Here is a 27,508-nt window from a genome sequence, read left to right as displayed (position 1 = left end):
AGCCAGGATGTGGGCAGATCTGTGCCCTAAAACTGGGTTATTTTGAAAGTTAAATATTTTCATAAAAAGCAATGAGTTAAGTGCAACATTTTAATTCCACCCTTCATTACTGCATGTTTGAGAACTTGTGCCCTCCCAACCATCTTACCTGATGGAAGAATAGGGGACAGGCACGATTCACAGATATTCTCCTCTGTAAGGAAACACACACTGGCATTACACACTGCTTCTCCCTGCTCTGCCTCCTCCGAAGGAGGGCACGGGGCCACACGACCGTCCGCTTTTACCCACCATCGACCAGGATGCCTTTCATTTGAGTCCGGTGCATTTTCTTCAGTAACGACAGAGAGTCAGCCACTAGAATCTTCTTGCAGCCTTCACGAAGCAGAATCTATTGCAGAAATTTTAAAAGAAAAGCAATCTTAGATTCGAATATGAAGAAGGGAGTGTCTTATTCAGAAGTCAGACACTGATACACTCAAAATACTCCAGATAGGCACTTACTATTCCCTGTACCCTCTTCACTCCAGAGCACAGCCAGACTGACCTTTCTGGCCACAATTTAGTCATTACTTTCTGCCTTTTTTTCCCTTATGACTTGTAAAATCAAATAGAAATTTCAAAGTCTAGTGAAGAAGATTCTGTATTAATTAGCCCTATGTGATGGCATTTGTGGTGCCCACTTGACCGGATTAAGGCCTATGGAGCAGGTACAGCATCGCTCCTGGGGATGTCTGAGAGGGTGCTTCAGGGCAACGGCGTACGTCTGAGACCTGAGTGGGAAGACCTGTCCTGATGTGGGGGTCACCAGCTAACTGGGCAGCAGCCTCGGGAGGGCAGGAAGCAGAGCAAAGATGAATTCATTCCCTCTCTCCGGAAGCCAGGACCCCTTCTTCTCCTGCCCTGGGACTCCTTCAGAACTCAGGCTTTCTGGCTGAGTGACCCCTCAGTATCCCTGCCTCTCAGGTCTGTGGACTTGGGTCAAGCTCTCTACCGGCAGCCCCGGTCTTCCGCTCGCAGGAAGTCGTGGTGGGACTCCTCAGCTTCCATAATGGTGAGAGCCAGTTCCCGAGAAGTACCCTTAAGCGTCTCCATCTCACCGCGTCTCCAGGAAGCCTGGTCGACAGATCCTGCTGTCGTCTTACAGGATTCCTCCTGCAGAGTCTCTGGCACTTAATCTGCTCATTCCCACCTTCGGGTCTTTGACTAGCATGGAAAACCTGCTATTCTGAAACCGCCCATTTCTCTGACAAACCCAGCTATTTGCTGCACAAATACACACTGGGTCCTACCAAACAGGAGGTGCTGGGCAGAGCCAACAAACTGGACAGACCGATCTCGGCCCTGAATCCCCTCCAAGCTGCGACCTGCTTTCGCTTCCCTCTAAATCCAGTCCCAATCCCGCAGCACGATGCTGCATGTGCCGGATGTGTGCAGTACTTGGCGATCACAGGCCCCTTACACGTGATGGCCCGAGGGAAGGACCACCGAAAAAGGAGCACAGGTATACATATGGGTGTGGGTGTGGATACGTGTATCTGTATTTGGAGAGGTTTTTGCTATAGGGTGTGTGCACTCACCCTAGGGACAGAGACAGAGATAGAAAGCGAGAAATCACTCCCTATGAGGGGATGGCTACACCACAATCCCATCTCCTCCATTCTCATCTCAGGATCTTGGGTAAGCATGTACACACGCACACGTGCCCAGCACAAGTTCAAGCGGCTAGGTCTGGAACTCAAACCACGGTTGACCACATGGGAGTCCAGTGACGTAACCATTACACCATCTGCTGGTCCCCAGACATTAATATTTTGTCACAAGATTCAGTCTCTCGTTTTTCAACCCCAAATTATACTTTTTGTGTCTTTATGCACTCTTCTTGTGCCTCTTTCGTTTTCTTAAATCATTTTCTCTTCTCCCAGGGAGAATGACAAGCGAGTCCTAAAACATCCATGGGCCCAGAAGACAGGCCTGCACAGAGGAGGACGATGTCACTTCCAGTTGGCAGCAACGCTGTGTTTCAAGCCAGGGGCATGACCCCGTCCAAGAGGCCTGCCTGCTTCAAGGCGGAGCCTGGCGGGGCTGGGCGGCCTTTCACCTTTCACACCTGCTCTGCGGGCCACGGTGCTGGGTCTCAGCAGGGGGGGAGAGGCCGTGCAAGGCATGTGTAAGCCAGGCGTCACCCTTTACCAGAACTCACTGCTGCCTTTAAAAGGGAGACTCCTGGGGCCTGGAGGGCCAAGAAGCCGTGGGACTGTGTTTACAGCTTTTTCTCCAGGCCCCATGCGTCTCAGCAAACGTGGAAATGTGCAGTCAGATGTCACTGACGCGGACCAGGTCATGCCGAAATCGCAGCCCCGCGGACCGGCTCTATGGCTGAGAAGCACATGTGTGGACGTGGCTGTGGGCAGGGCGGGCACTGTCGTCTCTCGGTGCGGAAGGTTCTCTCCACCCCGAGGCTGCCTCATCTGTCAGCCAGCTGGGCGCCCCGCCTTCATGGGTTTGGAAGGCGCGGGAACAGCCAGCCACGCTCCCCCATCCTGCCCGTCTGCAGCAGCACGCTGTCCTCCCCAAGCCCCGAACAGCGCTGGCTTTGGGCCACGCAGCCAGAGCCCTTTCCTCCTAATCACATGAAGGCGAATTCTCTGGGAGACACAACTCACGCCTCGATTAAAGGGCTATGAGAGTACTTCGCAAAGTCTGTGGAATAATGAAATCAAAGTACAGCTTATTTGGGTGCAAAATATTTTAAAATCCATATTGTTTTTTCACAATATACATTTTCCATGAACTTATAAAGAACAAGAGGGTACGTACTTATGAGAGAGAGAAAGAAAGGGAGAGACAGAGAGGGAGAAAGCACCCACAACGGAGCACGGGTATGTCACAGTCCTCTCTCCTCCACATGCACACACATGACCGGCATGTTTTCAAGCCACTGGGTTGAGATCCCACACCTGCACCGGCAGTGGGATGCAGCCTCCTTGACCACTCGCCATGAGCTCAGCCCTCGATGGACTTCCTGAAGACCCCTCACACAGCTGCCATGGCTGCTGCTGCTCGGCAAGAAATGACAGTTTTGGAAATCCAACGTTGACTGCCTATAGAGTGGTAGTCTTTAATGATCTACTAGAAATGGAATTGGGGGGGATCCATTTTTAAAAAATATTAAAATTTTAACAGATATCATTAAAGCATACAGGAAGAAAAGAAAACTAAATACAGTAAGCTACACAAGAAATATCAATGTCAGTAAACTTTAAAAAAACTTCAAAGCAAACATGAAAAGCTGCTCACCCCAGTAACAAAATAGAAAACTGAAGAAAACGAGTATCAAGCACACCACTCCTCCACCCTTGGTCTAGCATTTCAGAAGGAACCGGCTCTGCCCCTCAGTGGGTGGCCGAGGCCCACAGCATGAACGACGCAGGAAGAGGGTGGGATGACATCTGGACAGAGGCCTGTGTCCACAATCCAGGAAAGAAAACTGCACAGACTGCAAACTGGAGCAGCAGCAACTGCCGGCTGAGCAGAAACCGTCCTCTTGGGGGTTACACCGTTCTAAGTAGGTACAATCCGTCTGCCCAGAGCATTTTCTAGGAAAAACTTTAGCATTCAGAGGCAAACTGCCAAGAGCAAGGACCTGCCCAAAACCTGCTTGTCTCAACAAACCCAAGGCTCCGAATCAGAAAAACAACAGACACTTTAAGTTTTATTTATATGATGCCAAGCAGGTATATGAAAAAAAGACACTCATCTGTAGAAAACTGTCCTCGAGTCTACGCCTGTAAGGATGGGAGGCAGTCACGGTGGGCGAGTGAGGACCGCATGAGGCTACACGGTGGTTTCACGTGCAGATACCGTTTCCAGCATCAGACACCATGCGACAAGCCATCGTGCTGACAGGGACTCCTTGCAGCAATTCGTCGGTGACTCAGACACACGTGCTGTGGTCGACACTGACTCTACCCCAAGTTCCTATTTGCTATTTCCCACGAACGCCTTATCAGACGCAGCGGCAGTCGGTGGAAGGGGGCGCCTTCACTCCTTTCCGACCTTGCACCCTCGTGTCTGACTGCGTCCACGCAGGCCTCTCGTCCCGTGTGCCCGGCTATGGGCTATCCCACCTTCCAGCTGCCCCCGCCTAGCTGGCGGGTCTGGCATTCACGCACTCGGGGACACATACGCTCTCACTCTCCGTGTTTCCAATGACCGGACGGCATCCCGTCATGGCGGCTCTCACTCTGAGTACCATTTTCTAGTACGTGTGTTTGTTTTTATTTTTCAAATATAAAACAATTTTAAAAAAATTATAACCAGATTCCCACCATCACAATTTAACAAGTCTGTTCGTTTGCCACATGCTTCAGCTCTTATCCCCAAAGGTAAAGTATTACAGATGCAACCGACACCGTCTGCACCCCACGGCTTCTCCTTCCCTGCACACAGCTCCAGCTCTGTGTACTGTGTCCAGCTAAAGCGTGCAGCCGGTTGGGCGCATGGAACCCAGCGCTGGTCAATGAGATTGGTGTGGAGCCTGCGAGGTCACCTCTGCTAAAGAGAGCCGCAAAGCCTCATTCGGAGAGACACCGCTGTCCATTTTCCTGCCTGGCACGCGGGTGTGGGGCTTAGGGCGTGCATCTTGTGACCGACAGGCAGCATATGGAGGGAGGTACGCAGAGTACCGCAGACAGGCAGGGGCCACATACGTCCCGGTGGCCGACGGATCGCATTTATGAAGGGGGTCCTGTAAGATTCTCATAAGCTGAAACATCTACGATCGAGCGATGTCGTAACCAACGTGACACTGAAATATGACGGATTACTCACGCCGTGGCGATGCTGGTGTAGAAAGACCTGCTGTACTGCGAATCGTCTAAAAGCACGCACACGGGACACGGCCCTTGGCGACGACCAACGACTACACTGCTGGCCTGTGCATTTACTATTCTATACCTTTAACATTAATGTGGCGTGTACCAACTTTACTACATAAACAGCTTACTGTAACACGGCAGGCCGAGTCCCGGCAGCAGCCCCACACACCTCTGTGCATGTCTCCTGACCACATCCTTGTCTCCTGTGCTTGACTCGACTTCACGTGGTTTATGTTCGCCATGGCCCTTCCATCAGGACAAGGTGTGGAAGTGGAAGACAGTGATCCTGAGGGTCCTGAACCTATATAGGCCTTCGCTACTGTATGTGTTCCTGTCTTAGTTCTTAACCAAAAAAGTTGAAAGTAAAAAAAAAAAATAATTAATTTAAAAATACAAAAAAGCTTCTAAAATGCAAGACATAAAGAAAAATATTTTGGTACAGCTGTACCATGTGTTTGTGTTTTAACTGTTATTACCAAAGATTGAGAAAGTTACAGTAAGTGGGACCAGCAAATGACGGAATGGACTTCCAAGTCGCCGGGCGTGTGTGCATGCCCAAGATCCCAAGAGGAAAACAGAGAAGGGATTATGGTGTGGCCATCTCCTCTGGGGGTGATTTCTCACTTTCTTTTTGGTGAACACAAGTACCCTATAGCAAAAATCTCTCTTAAAAAAAAAGTTATAGTGGACCAGCAGTTAGTGTAATGGCTATGTCAGTGGACTCCCATGTAGTCGACTGCAGTTCGAGGCCTAGACCTGGCGGCTTAAACTCACACCATGTGCATGTGCATGTGCATGCGTGCTCAAGATCCCGAGAGGAGAATGGAGGAGAAGGGATTATGGTGTGGCCATCCCCCCTGGGGGGTGATTTCTCACTTTCTGTCTGTTTTTCCGGTGAGCCCATGTGCCCTATAGCAAAAAGTTTTCAAAAAAATAAATAAATAAAATAAAAAGTTACAGTAAGCTAGGAATAATTCATTGTGGAAAAGAAAAACTTTTTGTACATTTGGTGTAGCCCAAGTCTACAGCGAGCATAAAGTTGACAGCCATGTGCAATGTCCCAGCCTTTGCAGTCTTTCACTCCTCCCTCACTGACCCACCCAGAGCGATGCCCAGTCCTGCAGGTGCCATTTGTGGTAAGAGCCCTACACAGGCGCACTTTCAATATCTTTTATGCTCTATTTCTGCTGTACTTTTCCTACATTTAGATACATTTAGGTCCACAAATACTTACCATTTTGTTACAACTGCCTATAGTATAGTGCAAGGGGCTTTCAAAAAGTTCATGAAAAATAAATATTATGAAAACTTGATGCAGGCTTTTCACAAATTTTTTGCACTAAAATAAACTTGTATTTGCTTGTTTATTTATTTATTTATTATGTTTTTACTATAGTGTGCATGAGCCCACCAGAGAGAGAGAGACAGAGACGGGCAGAGAGGGTCAGGGAGAAATCATCCCCTGGGGTGATGGCCACACTGTAATCCCTTCTTCTCCATTCTCCTGGGGTTTGGGGCATGCATGAAAATATGCCTGGTCTCCAGGTCCAGGACTCGAACCACAGTTGGCCATGTGGGAGTCTAGTGCCTTAACCACCACTCCATCTGCTGCCCCCCAAAGTAAACTCGCATTCTAATTTCATCTTTGCATGAGCGTTTTGAGGTGCCCTCATAGTCTGGACAGTAGCATGCTGCACAGGTCTGCAGCATGGGGACAGCAGGTCATGTACCAGGTGGCCTCGGCATGTGGTCGACTGTACCGTCCAGTCTGTGAGTGCACCCTGAGGTGTGCACAACGACAAGGTCGCCTAGTGACGCGTGTCTCAGAATGTGCCCGTCAGCCAGCAGCAGGACTGTACACCACCATTTCGCATACAGGACTTGAGCATGGTGGGTTTAGTATACGTGGGACTTCTGGAGCCAGTCTTCCATGGATGCCGGGGACAGCTGTACATGTTGCGATGTTTTCAGAGTGTTTGCAGACTGTGAGGAACTTGTAAGTGAGTAGTTTTAAGGATCATGTCTTCTCCTCTCCAAAAATAGTTCCGGTTTTTCAAAATATGCCTAATGGCCTTTCAAAGATCAAGACTTTTTTTTACCCAGCAAAATCTTGGCTGTTTCCTTTGTTTCAGCCTGGCTCCCTAGTCTGTATTAGGTGGCTTCTGACGTCACTCTCAGAAATCTGTGCAATGTCTCTGCATGGTGATTAAGACAGCACTGTTACTGATCTCTGCCCTGTGACCTCTGTCTTCTTAAAATTCCACCAGGGATAAACCACTATCTTTTCTCTCCTGAACTTCATAGGACATTGGTTTTCATCTCAAAAAATATTTGGAGGCATTGCTTAAAAAAAGTACAATGTCATCTTTCAGATTCATTTTCCTTGTGAAACTTTTCAGTATTTTTCCACGCTAATCCCCAGCTATGGGCCAATTTCTTCCCATATTCCTCTCAATCACTCTAGTTTTCTAATATTACCTTGCTTCCCTTAATAGACCTAATTTTTTCCACATTCTGTTCTCTCTCTCTCTCTCTTTTATGTGTCTGCCATAGGGCATATGTACTTGCCAGAGAGAGGGAAAGTGAAAAATCTCCCCACCCCCCACCAGAGGAATGGCCATGCCACATTCCCTTCTCCTCCATTCTCCTCTAGGGATTTTGGGCATGCACACACACACACACGTGCCCAGCATGATCTTCAAGCCACTGAGTCCAGGACTCGAACTATGGTCTATCATGTGGGTTAGTGCCTTTACCACACCACCTGCTGTCCCAAACATTCTATTTTCTTAACATGCTCTTTTTGCGTGCACACACACACACACACGTGCCCAGCATGATCTTCAAGCCACTGAGTCCAGGACTCGAACTATGGTCTGTCATGTGGGTTAGTGCCTTTACCACACCACCTGCTGTCCCAAACATTCTATTTTCTTAACATGCTCTTTATCCTTTCTTCATTATTTTCAAAACAACCAACTGTAGCTTCAAACACCCACTTGTTACATATATACTTCGTGCTACTATAAAGTTAAAGAAGGACTTTAAAAAAAAATTTTTTTTGGAGAGGTTTTGCTATAAGGCATGTGCGCTCAACATTTCCCCAACTTCCTCTACTCCCCTCTTTCCAATGAACACTGTGTTAATGAATGATCTCACAAACCACAGTGCCCAAAGAACTTTTTAATTTTTTAAAATTTTTGCCGGAGGGTGCATGTGCTCACCAGAGAGACAGAGAAAGTGAAAATGCAACCCCAATACACACACACACAGATGGCCTTGCCACAATCCTTCCTCCTCCATTCTCCGTTCAGGATTTGGGGTACGTGAGCACACAGGCCTGGAGTATTTTTCAGAACTCTGGGACTTACACTGCATGTTTAGTTGTGTGGATCCAGGCGCCTTAAACACCACGCCGCCAGCTGGCTTTTAAAATCCTGCCTGCCTACTGTAAATCCCCCCTTAGAGGTCGCCAGGGCGCAGCAGCAAGGGAAGAGGTGGAGAGCCCCCCACCACACTTTCCTTAAAGCTGACCACAGTTCTGTTCACTGAATGGTTCTGCACAGCCATTCAGGTCTTGGTCCCACCCAGCCCCAGATGATGCAGATTCCTGGAAATTCACGCCAAAGGGCAGAAGGACAGCCCCTCAGCCACCCGGAGGTGGGACTGCTCAGACACACCTCAATGACTTCTCAGCGAGCTTGGATTTGAAACTTCAAGCACATCCTGGCACCCCCAGGGGTGGAAGAGTCAGCAAAGCACAGGTCATTTGCACCCAGAGGTATATGAGGCCGCACTGAAATGCCTTCCCTCGATTCTGCACCTCAGAATAGTCCTTCCCTGGCTCCACCGCCCTCCCACGACCCCAGGGCACGGCACAGAACAGCAGCTCCCTAAGTCACCTCTCTCCACCCACGAATCTGTCTGCACGTTCTTATTTCTGCCCTGCCTTTCTCCTGCCAGTAACGTCTCTTCTGGGTCACTTGCAAACCTCTAAATCCCACTGGAAATAAGAGCCTCTATTTCTCTTTTTAAAATTTTTTTGTTTATCATTATTTTTTATTTACTTTATTTATTCATTCATTTTAATTTGATCAGAGAGGGACAGAGTGAGAGTGAGAGAGAGAGAGAGAGAAAGTAAGCTGCCAGGTCTGGGACTCGAACAGCAGTCGGCCATGTGGGAGTCCAGCACCTTCAACCACCACGCCACCTGCCGGCTCCAAAAACCTGTATTTCTTTAAGTCTTTGGCAGAAAAGTCCGCTACCTCTCTGGCTTACCTGGGTACCAATCTCTCACCGAGGAACCCAATTTCCCACAAAGCTCCCTGAGGGAAGGGTCCCTAACATCTCACACTCTCACCTGCAGGAAAAACCCAGCTTGCTCAGGCCGACCAAGGATCTGAACCCAGCCAGGCCTGCCTTTGGCTCCAGCCCGGCAAAATGACACTCCACCTGTTGGGCCATTTGCGGCTTGGCCCAATTGAAAACTGACTCAGAGGGACAAGCTGTTCAACTGACCACAAAGAAAGATACTCTAAATTTTTATGCAAATGTGTTTTAAACAGTTTCAAGTTCTACAGAAACTACCAGTATCCTGAAAAACAGTGATTTCTAGAGTTCTTTAAAGGAAAGGATTTGTCTGCTTTGTAATTAGCATATTGTTATTTATATAAAAATAATGGATTCCATTATTCTTAACACAAATTCTGAATTCCAGGGATAATAAAGTTGTACTATTCTGGAAAAGAGACGAAAGGGTAAATAAAATCCTGTTTACTTAAACATGTTTCAGGCAGTGGGTTGCTGAGTGACTTCTAGAAATATTATCAAATTTTTGAAAAATATTTTTCTTATTCCCACAAATGGACGTATTTATTCTCCCTAAAACTGCCTGGGTAGTGGCCTGACGTAACAGCACCGTCAGGACTCTCACGCCCTCTGGAGGCCACACTGCACATGTACACAACCTACGCTGCCTTCTCAGCGAGAAGTGAAACTCTGGGATGGCTCAAGAATCACGCGGGTTATGCTTCTCGCTTCTCCCTTCGAACCATTTCCAAAAACCTGGGCTTTAACAAAATGTAACCTCTGAGTTCAACGTTTTAGACTGGTATCTAACACACACTAGAAAGCACTGACGAGTAGGGGTTACTCACTCAGCACACTCGCTGGCCACGGAGGAGAACTTACTTGCAGGTTGTAGTCCTGTAAAATTTTAACCAAGGAATCTCTCAAATTGGGGATCTCCATTCCTTCCTTAATCCGGTGAATCAGGAGAATTGGGTCAACATGAGTGCCAATGTTATTTAAAAAGCCAGTAATAAATGCTACACAATAACACAGAACAATCAAGAGGTTAGCAATGTTATAAGGCATTTTATTTGCACATAATACAATTTTATACCAGGAATAACTAAAAAAAATTGTTTTCTTTAAAGTAAGTTTAAAACCATTTGAATTTCTGAACTCTCAAGAACTAATCTTCCTCTAATCTTCTAAATTCACAAGAACTAAATTCCCTGAAGGTAGAAACTAAACAAGAAGTGTTTAAAAACAGTTGAACAAATCCCAGACCTAGTGGCTTAAAGCTTACGCTGGGCATATGTACTTGGTGGGCCCAAAATCCCAAGAAGAGGATGGAGAAGAAAAGATTGTGGTGTTGTCATCACCCCCTAGGGGGTGATTTCTCACTTTCTGTCTCTCTGTCCCTCTCTCCAGTGAGCACACATACCCTATAGAAAAAAAACCTTTCTTAAAAAAAACGGGGGGGGGGGGGTGGGGGTTTCTTAAAAAAAATGGGGGGGGGGGTTTGGGACCAGCAGGTGGCATAGTGCTTAAAATGCTGGACTCCCACCTGGTTGACCATGGTTCAAGTCCCTGACCTGGAGTTTAGTTTCTCACTTTCCCTCTCTTTCTCTCTGGTGAGTGCGTGTGCCCTCTAGCAACATTAAAGAAAAATTATAATAATAAATAAAAATTAAATAAATAATTCTTTAAAAAAATACAAATATAGTTTGCATTTCAAAATACAGTTTGCAATTACAAAGGCTCAAGCTGTTTCACACTTTCTCTGGATTTTGAGAAGTAGGCATGTTCTGTGGTTCCATCTTACACACAAGGGAACTGGTGCATTTAATTCATGCAGGCTCATTTGGCTAGTAAGTGAGGAGCCTGAATTAAAAATGAGGTCTGGCCTGGGCCAGACCTTAATTCATAATATATTCTCTTCTAACCACTCTGTCTCTTAGCATCCTTAAACTGTTACTCATCATGCTAAACTAGATTCTTTGTGTTCTCAAGGGTATAAAGCCATTAAAGTCATCTTTGACTTAAGGTAGTTACATGAATATAAAGCCTTCCTACAAAAAAAAAAAGGAGAGGTGGTGAATTTTAAACCTCTATAGTTAGTTTCTGCATTATTTCTATTTCTTCAAAAGGGGGCATAGGTTGCCATTACATGACGGCTTCTGTTGTTTCTTTTAAAAAATGGGAGACCTCGTAGCTGGCAGGTGGCATAGTGATTAATGGTGCTAGACTCCCTCATGGCCAACTGCGGTTCAAGTCCCGGACCTGGTAGCTTGCTTTCTCACTTTCTCTCTCTCTCTCTGTCCCTCTCTGGTCAAATGAAAATAAACAAGTAAATAAAGTTAAATAAAATATTTTTAAAAAATGGGAGACCGCGAGGTCAATGGTCAAGCTGAAGGCCAAGACATATGAACTCCTTGTGCTGCTGCAGTGACAAAACAGGGCGGGAAGGAGAGACTAAATACTTCAACACACACAGTCCCCAGGTAGGGCCAACTCCAAATAAGTTTTATATCTTCGTAAAACAAAACTGGTGTGGGAATATGCTTTCAAAATAAACGCTTCCTGTGAACAAAGTGAAACAAAACCAAGCCAACCCAATTTATTCGACTCGGTTGCAGGGGGTGAAACTCTGTCCTGTGGGGACCCAGCTAATAAGCTGTGTCACCACTTGTGCTTTATCACATTCGGGTAACGCCAAGATGACACGCCTGGCTGTTCTGAACAAGAGACGTGTCAGAAATTGCTAAAACACACCTGGCCTACTTTACTGTAGATAATTCATGTATTTAAAGTTTACTTGAGCAAGAAGAGAGAGAGAGAGAGATGGCCCCCTCAGAGAGTTTGACACTCTAACCTGCCCTCGGCTCCCAGCCCGACCACGGGCCTGCGTGGCTGAGCACTCGGGGAGGTCTGAGGAGTGAACTGGGGACGCCCCCGTGGGCCTGCCTCCCAGAGTGCTGTGCTTTACCACTGTGCCACTGGTCACATGCCACCACATTTTTCATCGAATGTATCTCGAGATAATTCTGAATCTAGACATAGCTGCTACACTGAGATGGAAAAGTTGCAATCGGAGCTGGCTTTTGCTTACGTGGTTTGTCAATGGAGTACAGAATCAGATCTTCCCAGAGTTCTCCGTCATCTTGCTCCTTGGCGAATTCGATCGCTTTATCAACATCGTGTAACTCCTCCATGATCATCTTCAGGGCACTCCGACTATTACCCATTCGGCCTAGGAGGGGTGAGGGAGGGAGCCTGACTGACTTGAAGTGGAAACAGCCTCCTCCCTGTTTCCGCAGGCTGGAAGCTAAGACAGGAGCGTGTGTCTACACAGCAAAGTCCCTCCTGCTTACTGGGCGTTGGCTCTCTGCTGAGGACTCCGTTAGGCACTGCCCGTGAACTACATAATTTAAATGGCACTCTGATCCTATGAGGTATGTTTCTGTTCCACAGAAGAAACAGAAATGTCTGAATTTGAGCCCAGGTCTGTCAGATTCTCACTCCCTTCTGACAGACGTTTCTCAGATTTTCAAACTTTCGCACTCGATACAGTGACGGTGCTTGAAGGCCTTGCCTCTGCAGGTGGTTCTGTCTAACGCTCCTCTGAAGACATCTGTGCCAACTGCAGATTTGGTTATCAGAGGCCTCCGCTTTTCCCATCTCTCCCAAATCTGGGGAAAAGCCTTCCGATAGCCTCGAGAGACGGGCGCATTTACCAAGCAGGTGCCGTGGCTCACTACGCTCACACACTCCGTCCTTTGGCCACTGGCATTTTCATGGTTTGAACGATTTCCTTGAGATTTAGTGCAGTACATGTAGAAAGCTTTAACCCCGGGAGCACAGCACTGCCTGGCTGCGGGCCGCGCCCTTTGCCCTGTTCCCTGGCCTAGGAAACCAGCGAAGGAGTCTTATTCCTCCTCACTGTGGTCAGCCATTACCAACGGAGGGCAGCTAGCTTGTCAACGAGACGATACTCCATTTAATTTTCCTTCCATAGCATTTTGTTTTTCTGAAAAAATATTATTTCCAGAGGGTTGTCTTTAAAAAATAGTTAATCTTTTAATGTGCATAGGATTCTTATGAATATAAGACTACGTCTCTCCTTTTTAGTCTTTAACTGCTTCTAAGATATGACATTATGACAAAATTTATCCCAACGAGATACTTCTCGAGGAGGACACTGGAGGAAGTGGCTGCCGGCCACCTGAGGCTGCGGTTACCATCTGGTAACATGCGGCCCGAAGCACTCCTCCTAGGAAGGCAGTCCTCTAACTGCTCAGACACGGGTTCGCTGCTGAGTGCCCCTGAATCTGCATAGGCATAAATGGGAACGGAAGATCTGGGTTCTTTTCAACAAAGGCCAAAGGAGCCAAGGAGGGTGGGGGCTCTTAGGAGGGACAGGAGTGAGGCAGAGAAGCCCAGCTGGGGCAGACGAGGCCGGGGCAGAGGAGAGACGTGGCACGTGGATGCCAGAGGACACCAACAGAGCCCACAGACACCTTCCTTGCGGTCCCGTGAGCCCCAGTGCTCCCACGCCCGCAGTGCCCTGCGAGGAACAGGAAGACCGGCAGCTCTGTGTCTTGGTAGGCCTGGCACAAAACCTACAGTACCGTGTGTGGGTAGGAGCCAGAGGACCAGGGACGGCTGACAGCTGGGTTACATTTAAAATTTATTTTAATTTCAATGTTTTAATTTAAAAGTTCTCTTTTCTCTCCAAAATCTAATCCTTTGTCACCCAATATCCAATTCCATCCCTTCCCATTATTGAATGATTTTTGAAGATGAAGATTACTTATTTTCTACCAATCTGAGGGTGATAACGGCTGGGAGGAAATTTTAATATAAATGAACTTGTCAACCCGTCCACACTTCATTTTAATGGAAGTGGTGAGGTGGTAACTCGGACGGTTTTGTTTATCCCACATTATCAACGTTACTTCAACAGCATTTGCTCACTCCCTCTTCCTTTTCTATTGTGCTGTAATGTCTGAATGTTTTTATGTATTTAATTCTTATACAAAATAGGCTTAAAGTTTTGTGTTACTTTGGTCTAACATCTATGTCCACTCAAACACACATGAAATCATGTCACCGTTTTCTTAGTTTATGGAGACAAAAACGAATAAAAGCTACTTACTCAGAAGATAAACTGTCTCTTCTACAAAGTTTCTCTGTTGACAGATCTCGAGAGCCTTCAATTAAAACAGACAGGGTAAAAATGAAGCTTACAAGTGTGAAAGGATTTTGCCAGTCCTTTAATAAAAAAGCCAACAAGGAACACTGACTCTCCTCAGGTCTCGCAGGAGCTGCGTGCATTCCCATCTCAGGAGGACACTGGGGCCTACACAATCCACTGGTAACGTCTGTGGGGCAGCTCAGAACATGTGCTGAACAACCACAGAAAACAAGATGCTGACAGAGGACCCACCCATCCCGCTAAGGTTTTTCTCTACGGTTCTCCAGGTTTCTTCACCGCACGGCTTCCCCCCACATCCACAGTCGTGCTTAAACTCCTTCCTTCCACGGGAATATAAGCCCGGGGAAGACTGCTGCTCACTGTGCAGCCTCCTGGCATTAAATACACCACGTACTTGGTAAACATCTGCTGCGTAAGTGAGTACTTGAACTTCCTGGCGATATTTCTATTGTCAACCAACAAGATTTAAAAGTAAACTCTGCTCAAGGATCTGTTAAAGTGAGAGGGAAAAATACATCTGACAATTAGGAAGGATCAAAAAAGAGGAGGCGATGGAGTAAAGAAATGAAGAGCTACACAGATGTCAGCATTTCTGCAGGCAGAGGAAAGAACAGTGTATGCTGGTAAACAACCAGTTTCCAGTGACTTGTACATGTTTGCTACACACCTGCTGGGTGCTCGAGGCCAGGCTGAGCAGAGACACAAGGTGACAGCAGTAACAACATCAGTGTGCCGACACAGGAGGAAGAGGCTCAGCAGCAGTGGCAGCCATGGGTCCACCATGGAAGGTGAGGTCCGGGGAGGACGACAGATACGACAACGCAATGTACCAGGGCTGGGGGAACACGGAAAGAGAGCCACGTGCCTCGAGTAGGGCACTAAACTCATGTGGCCCTCGTGCGAAAAGCTTCCCAGAAGAGATGGCATCTGAACTGGGAGCAATTCGGCGAGAAGACCTCCGCTTGTCCCCTTCTCTGTTGCCTTCTCACTGTGTTCCAGTCCGGTCTCCAACTGCAGCTCGCCCTCCCTGCTCACCTCTCCTCTCTGTCCCCCTGCCTGAAATGTTTCCCTCACTCTCCAGCCCTGGCAAGGACATCACACAAATGTTCCCATGGGCCCTAATTGGCCTAGACCCCAGACACTGACTCCAGGAACCCTCTGCTCACAGCCTCACAGCACTCCATCACTGGGCCAAGGAACCCTGCACCTAATTATTTAACCTCCCGCGTGGGGAGCTTGATGCTGCACGCGATGCCTGGCCCCTAGTATGGGAGCAGTAAATAGTCCTTAAATAAAGGAGCAGGCAGAAAAGGCTTCAGGGAGAAAATAACTGGGTTGCATATTTAGAGTTGTCATTGAAACACAGCCAACCAAGGTTGTTCTAAAAACAAGAACCAAGGACATAAAAAGAGCAGTTCACGTTAATGAGCTCTTTTGATGCAATGATCTGTCCTGGGAAAGAACGGGAGCTAGCGTTAAGACTTCCATTTTTTTACTTCGAATTTTTCTGCGGGCTGTCTATTTTACATCAGTGCCTTTGGCTGGAGATGACCAAAAAAAGCTGACCACAGAGATCAATGTAGCCGAAAAGGAGTAAAGAGACATAAGAAAGAAAAAGAAAAAGCATCGCCTTACTTTAAAATCACAGTGAAACTAGGACAGTGCTTTGAAGTACTTACACCATCTAAATAAGGGTGTGAGGCTGAGGGAACATCACAGTGAGGAAGAAGCCATTCACTCACTCACGAGATCCCCTGTAAAATTAGGTGACAGGGCTAGTTGTTCTCTAAGGTCTTCTTCCCGTTTCTTTCAGAGCAACGTCACTGTCCAGAATTAAAGGAAAACAACCCCCCACACCCAACCTCCCCAGCAGTAGGGGAGCCATGTGACTAACGTCCACCATGGAGCTGAAGAACATTCGGAGAAGAGCAGCTTCTGGAACATTCCTCTGAAGCACGGTGACTGAACCCGCCCTTCCTTATTGGTAGGCCTCTCACCCAATCTGTTTCTGGGAATGTGGATGGCACCACCGTATGTCACCAGGTCAAGGTCACGGAGAGTGGAGGAAAAATGGGGAAGAGCTCTGATCTGACCCTGGGGCATGCCACCCCAGCAGGGCCACTCCGAGGAGGCTTCCATGAGACAGTGGACTAAATGGCTACTCTGCTTAAGCCAAGATGATTCTGGAGATTTTATCACTCTCAGCTGAACCTAATCCTAGCTAACACCTAGAAAATCCCAACCGTTCCCATTAAGAGCCTGGTTTCCTACGTGTCCCTACACTGCCGCACCTGTCAATCACCATGACACACCAGGGACCTCTGCTACCAACTCTTCAGCAGCCACACCACCACAGAGACGGGGCATGCCTGTGACAAGGCAGCAGCATGGGAAAGGGCCGACAACCCGAAGTCAGGGGACCTGGCTATTCTAGCCAAAAGTTAGAGAAGCCAACCGAGCGCCCAGAATTCTGCTGGTGCCACAGATACAGACGGACGGGTGGTTAGTCTAGTGGGACCACGCCACGTTACAGGAAGACGGGGCACTGTAATAGGAGCGGCCGAGTAAGAGGCCGAACGATGGCTGCTACAGAACTCAGCAGAGTTTATTACTAGCGGGATCCACGAGTCAGTTCAGTACGTGGAAATACACTTAAACGTTAAAGTACCACTCGAAAGTTTCAAACAGAACTGTCACCTCCCCCCTCCTGTGGGCATTTCAGAATGCTTGAGAAGATGCTTGTCTCAAACCACAAAGACAGTTTGAAGTTTGAAGTTTCACCTGAGTTGTCCAAGGCAGTAATCACAAATTTAAATCAATTACAACAAAATCAAATTAAAATTCAGTTCCTTGGTCTCATTAGCCACAGTCAAATATTCAATAGTGGGGTCAGCAGGTGGCATGGTAGCTAGGGCACTAGACTCCCACATGGACAACCACAGTTTGAGTCCTGGTGGCTTGCTTTCTCACTTCCCCCCTTTCTCTCTCTGGTCAAATTTAAAAACGAATTGGGACCAGCAGTTAGCATAATGGCTAAGTTGCTGGATTCCCATGTAGTTGACTGTGGTTTGAGTCCTGGACCCAGTGGCTTAAAACTCACGCCAGGCACGTGTGCATGCATGCCCAAGATCCCAAGAGGAGAATGGAGGAGAAGGGATTGCGGCGTGGCCGTCCCCCCTGGGGGGGAGTGATTTCTCACTTTCTGTCTGTCTGGTGAGCGCATGTGCTCTTTAACAAAAACCTCTCCAAAAAACAAACAAAACAAAACAAAAATTAAAAACTAATAGTAATAAATAAAATTAAACAAATAATTCCTGAAAAATAAAAACAAATACTCAATAGTGACAAGTGGCTTGCATGCTGAAGAACCTAATTCCAGACCATCACACAGGACAGCGATGCGGTGTGTCCTCGTACAAGCTAGCAGCAATGACACTCAAGTGGAAGCAGTGTTTGCAGGCAGGTTCGAAGTTAGGAATGGCCGGCATGCAAGCAGATCCGTTCAAAGTTCCTCTCAGGCTCTTAGATTTAAATGCCACAGATTTTTTTTTTAAATGTTTTATGACTAGTTTCTAACAGTATCAATGATCCTTCTCTCACTAATGAGAAAGCAGAGAACCCAGCTATCTCTAGAAATTTGAGTATAAAAAGAGCGGATTCTGGGACAGTTTCCTGTTATTGACCAGATGCGGCAAACAAGCGTGTTTCCTCCCTTTAGACTCCTGGATGTTCCCGGACCTCGGTGCTCCCTCTAGAGGGAGGAGAAGGGAGACCAAGACTTTTAAGACAGTACACAAATACACAATTCACACTAGAGCAGGGTTACAGAAACGGAGTAACACGTGATGCGAGTACTACATTTTAATTCTCCTTTTCCTGATTTAAAGTAACGAACAGGTTAGAAATCTGAATGTAACGACAGAAACTTCATCAACTATAAATTAAGTCATGATTTTTATCTAGCCTTGACCCTGTCATCTTTTATACCAACTTCTCATTATATTCCTTAAATGAAAATGTAAAAGCTTTGCATTTCTCAGTGCTATCCCTTCAATTTCATAAATACTGCCACCTTGTGAATGCTATTAGATATGAGAGAGAGCATAAATTCAGGTATAAAGATGTCAAAACCATAAAGCTGATACAATGCTTTTAACTAGTCCATGCACAAATACATCCAATTTATAAAATGAGAACTAGCTGCCTCATGGCCACGTCTAAAAATTACATAAATGGACTTTAAAAGTTCATGAAAAATGAATTAAAGTATATTTTGGTCAGAAAAAAATGAGTTTTTTCATGACACACGTTTTCCATAAACTTTCTTAAGATCCCACACAGAAGGGCAGTTTAACAGTTTTTTTTTAAAAATGTCTTTTATGATGCTTGTAATACTAAGAAATACATTATCTCTTCTTCTTCTTCTTATTATTTTTTAAGAGAGATTTTTGCTATAGGGCACGTGTACTGGCCAGAAACAAAGAGACAGAGAGACAGAAAGCAAGAAATCACACCCCCACCCCCAGAAGGGATGGCCATGTCACAGTCCCTTCTCCTCCATTCTCTTCTAGGGATTTTGGACACGTACGCACATGTGCCTGGAGTGAGTTTTAAGCTGCTGGTCCAGGACTTGAACCATGGTCAACTATGTGGGAGTCCAGCGACATAATCATTATGCTATCTGCTGGTCTCTATTATTATTATTATTATTTTAATTAACTTTTTAAACCTGAAAAAATGATTCCTCACCATAATGGAAGAAATATGGGACCTAGAGTTAAGAGATTCGGGTTCCTAATATGGGCCCTTTATCTTATGAACTCTGGGCTTTGGGCCTCGATTCCCTAAGACTTTGCTTATCATATATAAAATGACACTGTCCCTCTAACTGCACTTTATAGAGGTTACAGGAAATGAGGTCCATGAAAGCAGAATACAAAATACAAAAGAAAAAATTCAAAACAAAAACCAGGATGAATTTTTATTGTCAGGCCGGCCAGTGGTATGGTAGTTAAAGTGGCTGGATCCCATATAGACAACTATGCAGTTCAAGTCCCAGAGCCAGCAGCTTGAAAAACATGCTGGGCATGTATATGTGCGTGCCCATAATCCCAAGACATGAATGGAAAAGAAGGGACTGCAGCATGGCCATCCCTCAGAGGATGCTTCTCACTTTCCCTCTCTCTTGCACTCTTCCTCTCTCTCTGTTTCTCTCTCTCTCTTGGATGAGTGCATGCGCCCTACAACAAACTTAAAACAGAAAAAATATTTTTTTGTTAGAGAAATTTTTGCTACAGGACACATGCATTTGCCAGAGAGACAGGAAGTGAGAAATCACCCCTAGGGGGATGGCCACACCACAGTTCCTTCTCCTCCATTCTTCTCTCAGGATCTTGGGCACACATGCACACACATCCAGTGTGAGTTTAAGCCACTGGGTCTGGGACTCAAACCATGGTCGACTACGTGGGAATTTCGTAATGTAACCATTATGCCATCTGCTGGTCCTGCTATGGTTAATTTTTCAATTTAAGAATTGCAGTGATTTCTGGGACCAGCAGATAGCGTAATGGCTACATCACTGGACTCCCATGTAGTAGACTGTGATTCGAGTCCTGAACCCAGTGGCTTAAACTCACGACGGGCGCATGTGCGTGCGTGCGTGCGTGCCTAAGATCCCAAAAGGAGAATGGAGAAGAAGGGATTGTGGCATGGCCGTCCCCACTGGGGAGTGATTTCTTGCTTTCTGTCTCTCTCTGTCTTTCTAGCGAGCACATACCTCTAAATAAATAAATAAATAAATACATACATACATACATACATACATACATACACACACACACACACACACACACACACACACAAATTGCAGCAATTCCAAATCCTGCACTTGACTCTGGAAAACGATGTCTCCAAAGCATTTCTGATGTGATGTCAGGATCTCTACCCAGTTTGGGGCCAAGTATTACTGACTGTATGGTATTTATCAATTCAAAGTAAGGTTCATCTGGATTCTTGAAGATTTCAACCAGCTGCCAATTTTAAATCACCCCTTATTTCAACAATTGTAGCAAAGGCAGGCAACCAGGTATGAGGAGGAATAACTACTATCCTGCCAGAAATGAATTATACACAAGAATGGGTCACCATGCCCTGAATACGCCTCTAACACCTTAACACTCTGCATGTTATCAATCGACTTCTTTATGCATATTGCTTATGGGTTAAATAGTTTTTATTGACATTTTGTTGATTCACTGGACTGAAAGGCATTTGCTATCACTACTATCCTTTCTTAAATGGTGAGACATTTGTCATAGCAGACAGCATTAAACGGTACCAAGAACTAATGGATGCAATCAGCCTTAATTCTGCTCAGCCTTGGGGCACACATAGGAAATATCACAGACAGTTTTCAAACAGGAGTGTTATAAGGCTGACTGGTTCAGTCTGGCACTAAGACCTGTGCGTAATTCTCTCACTCATCCCCACACTTGTGATGTGGTTCTTGCCAACGTCTACTGTTTTCTGGGTTCTAGGCTTATAAAATGAACGGAGACAGACTCCTTATCGTTGAAGGATTTACAGGTAAGTAGAAGAGAAACTAGTAAAGGGGTCATTATAAGGGAATTACAGCGTGTGGAAACACAGATCAGCAGAAAGCGGCAACTTAGAGCAGAACAGGGGCGGGACCTACGCTATCGGGACCAGACCTGAGTCCTGACGGCCACTACGCGGGTGGCATCGTGCATTCTGTGACTCCTGTCAGTGCTTCTAACCTTGGGAACAGACTCGGGACCCTAGCATCACTCTGGCTTGATGCTGGACTGAGCCTGAGGCTCTCTGGGTTTAACCTTCTTTATAATTAAGCCTGTGACAGAAATATCTGAGCTCCTCACCAAATCTAATCCCGCAGGACCTCCTCTTTCCATCAGAACACCCCAGCAAACCTTTGCTCTGACAGCAACAGTGTTCCCCTTGGACAGGGATAGACAGACAGAGACAGGAAGGCAAGAAGTTCAAAGAGCTCACCCTCAAGGACAACATCTTCACCAGAATCCTGTAAGCCAGAGAATCAATCTTACCTTTTCAAGCGGGCAATGGGTACTGTCCCGGAGGAAGGGCAGTAGGTTGGGCCGGTCGTACTCGGCGTACAGACTGATCTGTTTCTCATGGTAGCGCTGCCCCTTGTGATGGTCCCTCTTGAAAAGCTTATGCAAATACTAGAAGGAACAAAGAATATTAAAATAAGAAAACCAAGAGTATCAAAATAAGAAAAGCACTACCGGTCATGGTTGCTACTCTCAGTTCCACACGGCCCCCATGGACAAGCTGGGAGAGCAGTCCTGGGAAAGACCTCGAGGTGATGGGCGACAGGACAGCTTTGGGAAGACACGGGGATTCCAACGCTCTTACAGAAGGGCCCTGGTGAGTGGCCCCCACTGACCAACTCCATGACCGGGGGCAAGGCTTACCATCCCTGCCGAAAAGCTCATGGGCTGTTGTGAGGATTAAGTGAGTTAGTCCTTGTAAATCACACGGACCTCGCCTGCCGTGCACTGAGCACGATGAAACGGTATCTCATCACCTCTGCCCCGCCACGGAAACGAGATGCCTCATTAGTGGCGTCTTAGAGGACAGAAATTCCCTTGTCTTGTATAAAAGGGAGCAGAGGAGTGGGAAAAGCCAGGTGCTTCTTAACCAAGCAGCCAGGGCACTAGTTTTCACACACTCAGCCCCTCCTCAGTCGCGTCTCACTGAGACCTGCGTTTGCGGGAAAATGCCGCGTACACAGGGAAAGCCACAGCCGCCCTCCGGGAAATCTAGGATAAAGGCCTCAATGGCACAGCCACCAGGTCTTCACGAGAGACGTGGGAGTAGCACTGTCAGGGGAGGGACCAAAACAGGCTGTGCCCCAAGTGCTTCGTGGCCCCAGATGGAGTGGCTACGTGGTACTTCCTTAGCAGAGAACTTGTCTGGCGGGGAACCACTGGCTTTGGTCGCCATTTCTGCCGTGATTATATGAAAGGCAGTCTATCATACAGGAGTATGTGCTATACCCTCAGGCACAGGGATGAGGACGTGACCGGCAGTGTCCCTTGCCTCTGATCTGTCACATACACTGTTAATTTAGTAACTACAGAACAGTTTGGGGTCAAACCCCCGACCTGAGAACTAAGCTTTTTGCAGTTCACTCCAGCACCTTCACACCAGTACTTGAAGGGGCACACCCCCCGATCCAGTCAGAAGGGCAAAGGAGGATGGCCGTCATGCTCACCACGTGCTGCAGCTCTGGTCTGTCTTCCAACTCTTCCACCACCTTTTTAATCTAGAGGGAAAAAAATTAAACTTAAGAAATAAACAAATACAAACACGGTTGCAAAATGATCAGATCAAAATCTGTTTCCTTTATGGCTGCAGTGGTCCCAGAATCTGGTAACACAGATTATAAACAAAAGATACTCACTGAAATTTTATCTTCATTGTCCAAAAGCATATCAACAGCTTTCTGAAATAGGAAAGAAGGAGCCAGTCATTAAAATCGGCTCTGTAGGGAGAGCATGCATGTGGCTACCTCGGGTCAGGTGGGACGGCTCGTTTTCTCTACTGCAGGAGCCCCTCAGCTTTCCAGTGGCCCTGATGAAAATGACACTTGTAAGGAAAGGCCTTTTCAAATGGGTCTCAACCTGAGGCCCATGTTTCGCGTAGTACTAGAACACAGCACCTTGCTCTAATTTAGTAAATACAAAACATCTCGACAATACATTCGAGGCCCCTTGACATCTCAGATACCTTTGGAAGTTTCCATGTGCCTCATCACCAGCACCATGACATGAGCCTTACTTCACCTAAACCTGGACCAAGTCTCCCTAGGCGCTTCCACAGATGCAAGGAGACACGAAGAGGATGAGAGCCACAAAAAGACCAAGATCCCCACAGCTTCTCACTGAGGTAAAACCTGGGAACTTCCAGAACTGACGATTAGCTGTCCTTCACATTCATAAACAAGCGCGCTGTCCTGTCTCAGGGAACCAGGAAGCGAGATGATCAACGGAGCGTCCCACCGGACACCTGGTCCTGCCTTGACTTGCTGGCCTAGTGACGGGCACCAAAAGCTGAGTTTGCTCTCCAGAAAACGAGGACGCTGCAACAGACCAACCCTGATGTCGCCTCTTATTGAGGAAAGTTCCATGTCCTTTTCAAAAATCTTCTTTGTTGTTTCATTTTACGTTTATTTATGTTACATTCATTCGCTGTGTATCATCACAGCATACAAAATGAGTGTTCCCATCTAGAATTGCACACACTGGCTCAGTCAAGGATATTACCATGGATGTTATCGATAATAAGTGAGTTTCCATTTCTTGCTTCTTACATACTTTGCTCCCTCCCTCCTTGGTTCCCTCCCTCTCACCTTCTATGGCAATTAGCTTCAGCTCATTGCTCTTTTTTTCACAGCTACATAAGCAAAACTAGGCTCTGGAGACACATGGTGGGGTGGGCATGGGGAAAGGCAAGTCATTTTATACAGGCATCTCATCCTCTACCAGAGAAGCAGACCCCTCTCCCCGAATTTCCTTGGAACTGCATAATTCTTTTTGTAAAGCTACAGTACCTGAAGATTTGACTCATTTAAAAAAAAAAAATAGTAAGGGCTAAAACATCTTTGAGAAAAAAGAGGTAGTTCTAGCTTCTGTCTAGATCAAATTTAAGTTTGTGGAGACTAACATACAAAAAAATGCCTTTTAAGGACCAAGCGTTGGCATAATGGCTATGTCGCTAGACTCCCATGTAGTTGACCACAGTTCGAGTCCTGGTGGCTTAAACAGGCACTGGGTGCATGTACGTGCATGCCCAAGATCGTGAGAGGAGAATGGAGGAGAAGGGGTTGCGGCGTGGCCATCTCCCTGGTGGGTGATTTCTCACTTTTTGTTTCTCTGTCTGTCTGTCTCTGTCTTTCCGGTGAGCACATGCACCCTACAGTAAAAACCTCTTTAAAAAAAATGCCTTTTAGTAAAATACAATTGAAAATACATGAATCCTTTTAGAATCTTAGGGTTCTCCCTTTTTATTTATCTAAAATTTCAATTTTCTAAATAAGAACTCAGTACTTTATGAACCTCGTTAGCTCTATCACCAACACTTATAACTAGATTATTTTTCATGTGCTCACACACACAGATGTGCACACAACTGCATGCACAACTGTAAAAGTTCCACATGAAATTACAATTGCTTTTATAAAACAATCACACATCAAGAAAAAGATTTCCAAATGCCATCTCCTCAAATGACATCATCCGGAGAATTCTGAGTATGATGAGCCTACAGACAAGCCATGGGATTCATTTATCAACCCAGCAGCTGACAGATGTCTAATTACAATAAATTGGAATATAACTATATATTATATAATTAATTACATAATAAAAATTAACTTTATAATTTATTAGTACTAAAATAAGGAATACGTTACCTCTGAATCAAAATCCATTAACAAAACAATTTTATCCTTGATAGAACTGAAAAGATTATGCTTGTGGATCAACTGGAAAACATCTTTATGTCTTAAAGTCAGGTATATTTCCAGGGCATTGCCATAGTTTTTGTCATAGGTGTACCTGGTAACACAAAATTGTTACAATAATATTCATCAAGAGCTCCAATTATTAATAAAACACACATACACTCAGGTCATATTTTACACCATTAAAAGCAGACACACGGGGACCAGCAGATGGAGTAATGGTTAGGCTGCTGGACTCCCACACGGTCGACTGCAGTTCAGTTCCCAGACCTGGCGGCTTAAAACTTGCACCGGAATGTGTGCGTGTGTGCCCAAACTCCAGAGAGAAGAATGAAGAATAGACTGCGGCATGGCCATCCCCCCGGGGTGTGATTTATCACTTTCTGTCAATCTGTCGTTCTCCGCTCTCTGTCTCTGTGGTGAGTGCACACGCCCTATAGCAAAATCTCTCTAAAAACAAAACAAATGAAACAAGACTGAAACACTTGTCCAGAGAGGAAAGTTACCCTTATTTCAAAAGATAGTTCTTGAGATTAAAGTATACATGACCAATGTTTTTCTTTTCCTCACACTAAAATTTCAGAAAACTTACCGTATTCAAGTGCTAAAACTTCCTTTATTGGGAGTTCAGTCTCAAAGTTTAGACAGAAATCCAGACATTAGACAAAGAAACTATTTTCCAGAATGAAGGAAATTCTCATTTCAGTAACTGAAAACTCAGTTAAAAGTCGTACGAGCAGCATTCAGGTGATGAACAGATCATACCCGAAAGCTGATTTGTACGGGGGCTGCATAGAGCCGAAGTGTGCTTTTCTGTGGGAACGAAGGTTTCCACGTTATAGGCCCTCGCCAGCTCTGAAGCTGCACTGTTGGCCCATTATTAACCGCACTTCAGAAGCCGAGGGGCATCTGGAGCCATGTTTCCTAGAGATGACCATTAGTGCTCCAACTGCAAAAGCCACAAACACAACCTCCTCTGTGCAAAGCCCAACACAGGCATGGGCTCCGGGCCGTCTTAGTGGACCTCCCTTGTCAGAAGATGGGAGGTGACAGAAGTGGTGTGAGATGGAAGGAATGCTTCACAGGGGCTGAAGCAGGAGCAGTCTTCCTGAATAGACTTGCAGTGTCCTTTTTTTTGTCTTTTTTTTTTTTTTTTAATTTTTACATTAGAGAGATTTTTTGCTATAGGGTGTGTATGCTTGCTGGAAAGACAGAGAGAAACAGAGACAGAAAACGAGAAGTCACCTCCCCGGGCATACACTCACACACACACATACACACCTAGTGTGAGTTCTAAGCTGCGGGACTGGGACTCGAACTGTGGTTGATTATGTGTGAGTCCAGCGACATAACCATTACGCCATCTGCTGGTCCCACCCAGTGGTATACTTCTGTTTCCCTAGACTGACGCTCCTTGGAGGGCACAAGTGTCTCTGAGCTACCTCTGTATTACAGGCATCCAGCAGAAAGCCGGGTCACTAGAAGTGCCCAATAAGTATGAGAAACATTAACCAAGTTTCCATCTTCTGAGCCTGGATTCAGCTCCATGCTTAAATGACATCTCATTTAAAGCTTAAAATGATTCTCCAAGGAATTGTTACCTCTGTTGTTACAGAGTCTGATTTTGGGGAGGTAACTGATTCGAAGATCTGAGGTTAACAGAATCCAGTGCCTCATTCCCTGAGAAACCACTTTTTGCTTAAATGCTCTAAAACCTGGCACCCCCCGCCCCTACTGCTGCCATGTGCTGTGGGCCAGGGCCCCCTCCCTGGGAAGCAGGGCACGTTACAACCGCTCAGCAGCATACTCGGCCCTGACCGTCTCGCTGTGCACGTCAGGCGTACGAAAGCTTTTTAGAGCGATGATGGGAAATGGCGTAAAAGGTTTCCTCCCCGTTCACAGTCTGCCAAATCTGAAGTCTGAAAACCTCCCGTGTGGACCGATGAGGAAAAAGCAGTACTCAGACACACTCACAATTCTGCCAGGGTCTTCAGTAACGTCTTGTTCTGACTGTCTTTCTTCAGATGATCCCGGACGGCTTGAACTATTACTGAGTTGTTATACAGATCTCCTGGCCATTCTCGAACCAACGTGGCAAATCCCTAACCAAGGGGCAAGAAAGAGAAAGAGAACACTTCACATGGCTAACAGTCCAAATATTAACTGATGCTTGAAAGTACTCATGCGACGGACCTAGTGGTTTATGATTACGACTTTGGTCATAAACAGTTCATCCATTTCTGGATGAGGACGTGGGAGGGCAGGGAGAATTACTGTATGAATAATCTCCACAGGACAGTCCTGGGACAGTGGAAGGGCCATCCGCTCCTGCCCTTCTCTTTACAAATGCACGAGTAGGAAGGCACTCGGCTGCTTCCCTAGAGCACCACTGAACAGTGTGAACTGTGGGCCTTCTCGTCGCAGGCCACCTACACCACCTGGATGACATTATCGCCAGTCACAGACACCATCTCGGCAGGGACGCTCCCCACCCAACAGGTCGTGCCACCGAGCACTGTGCAACACGACCGTGCACAGCAGCCCTGCCCGGCACACGCTGCCCCCGGGGGGAGATCGGCTGCCCATCTAGCCTTG

At 46.3% G+C, this 27,508-nt stretch overlaps 1 protein-coding gene across 2 annotated transcripts in view; it reads right to left on the bottom strand.

The window, feature by feature from the left end:
• Positions 1–27,508, bottom strand: part of VPS41 (VPS41 subunit of HOPS complex) — a 190,384-nt gene that overhangs the window by 3,261 nt on the left and 159,615 nt on the right. For both annotated transcript variants that reach the window (XM_014585758.2, XM_027769762.1), the window contains 10 exons: positions 26,888–27,015; positions 24,863–25,007; positions 22,853–22,894; positions 22,664–22,714; positions 21,471–21,608; positions 14,326–14,380; positions 12,280–12,420; positions 10,071–10,207; positions 292–391; positions 149–193 (listed from right to left, as the gene is read on the bottom strand). In XM_014585758.2, coding sequence (XP_014441244.1) covers positions 149–193; positions 292–391; positions 10,071–10,207; positions 12,280–12,420; positions 14,326–14,380; positions 21,471–21,608; positions 22,664–22,714; positions 22,853–22,894; positions 24,863–25,007; positions 26,888–27,015 — 982 coding nt within the window. The remainder of the gene's footprint in view (positions 1–148; positions 194–291; positions 392–10,070; positions 10,208–12,279; positions 12,421–14,325; positions 14,381–21,470; positions 21,609–22,663; positions 22,715–22,852; positions 22,895–24,862; positions 25,008–26,887; positions 27,016–27,508) is intronic.

The sequence above is a fragment of the Tupaia chinensis genome, unplaced genomic scaffold (genome assembly GCF_000334495.1).
Source record: "Tupaia chinensis unplaced genomic scaffold, TupChi_1.0 Scaffold000088_1, whole genome shotgun sequence".
Taxonomy (NCBI): Eukaryota; Metazoa; Chordata; class Mammalia; order Scandentia; family Tupaiidae; genus Tupaia; species Tupaia belangeri.
Note: the sequence above shows the minus strand (reverse complement) of the source record. Positions and strands in the feature narration are given on the sequence as shown.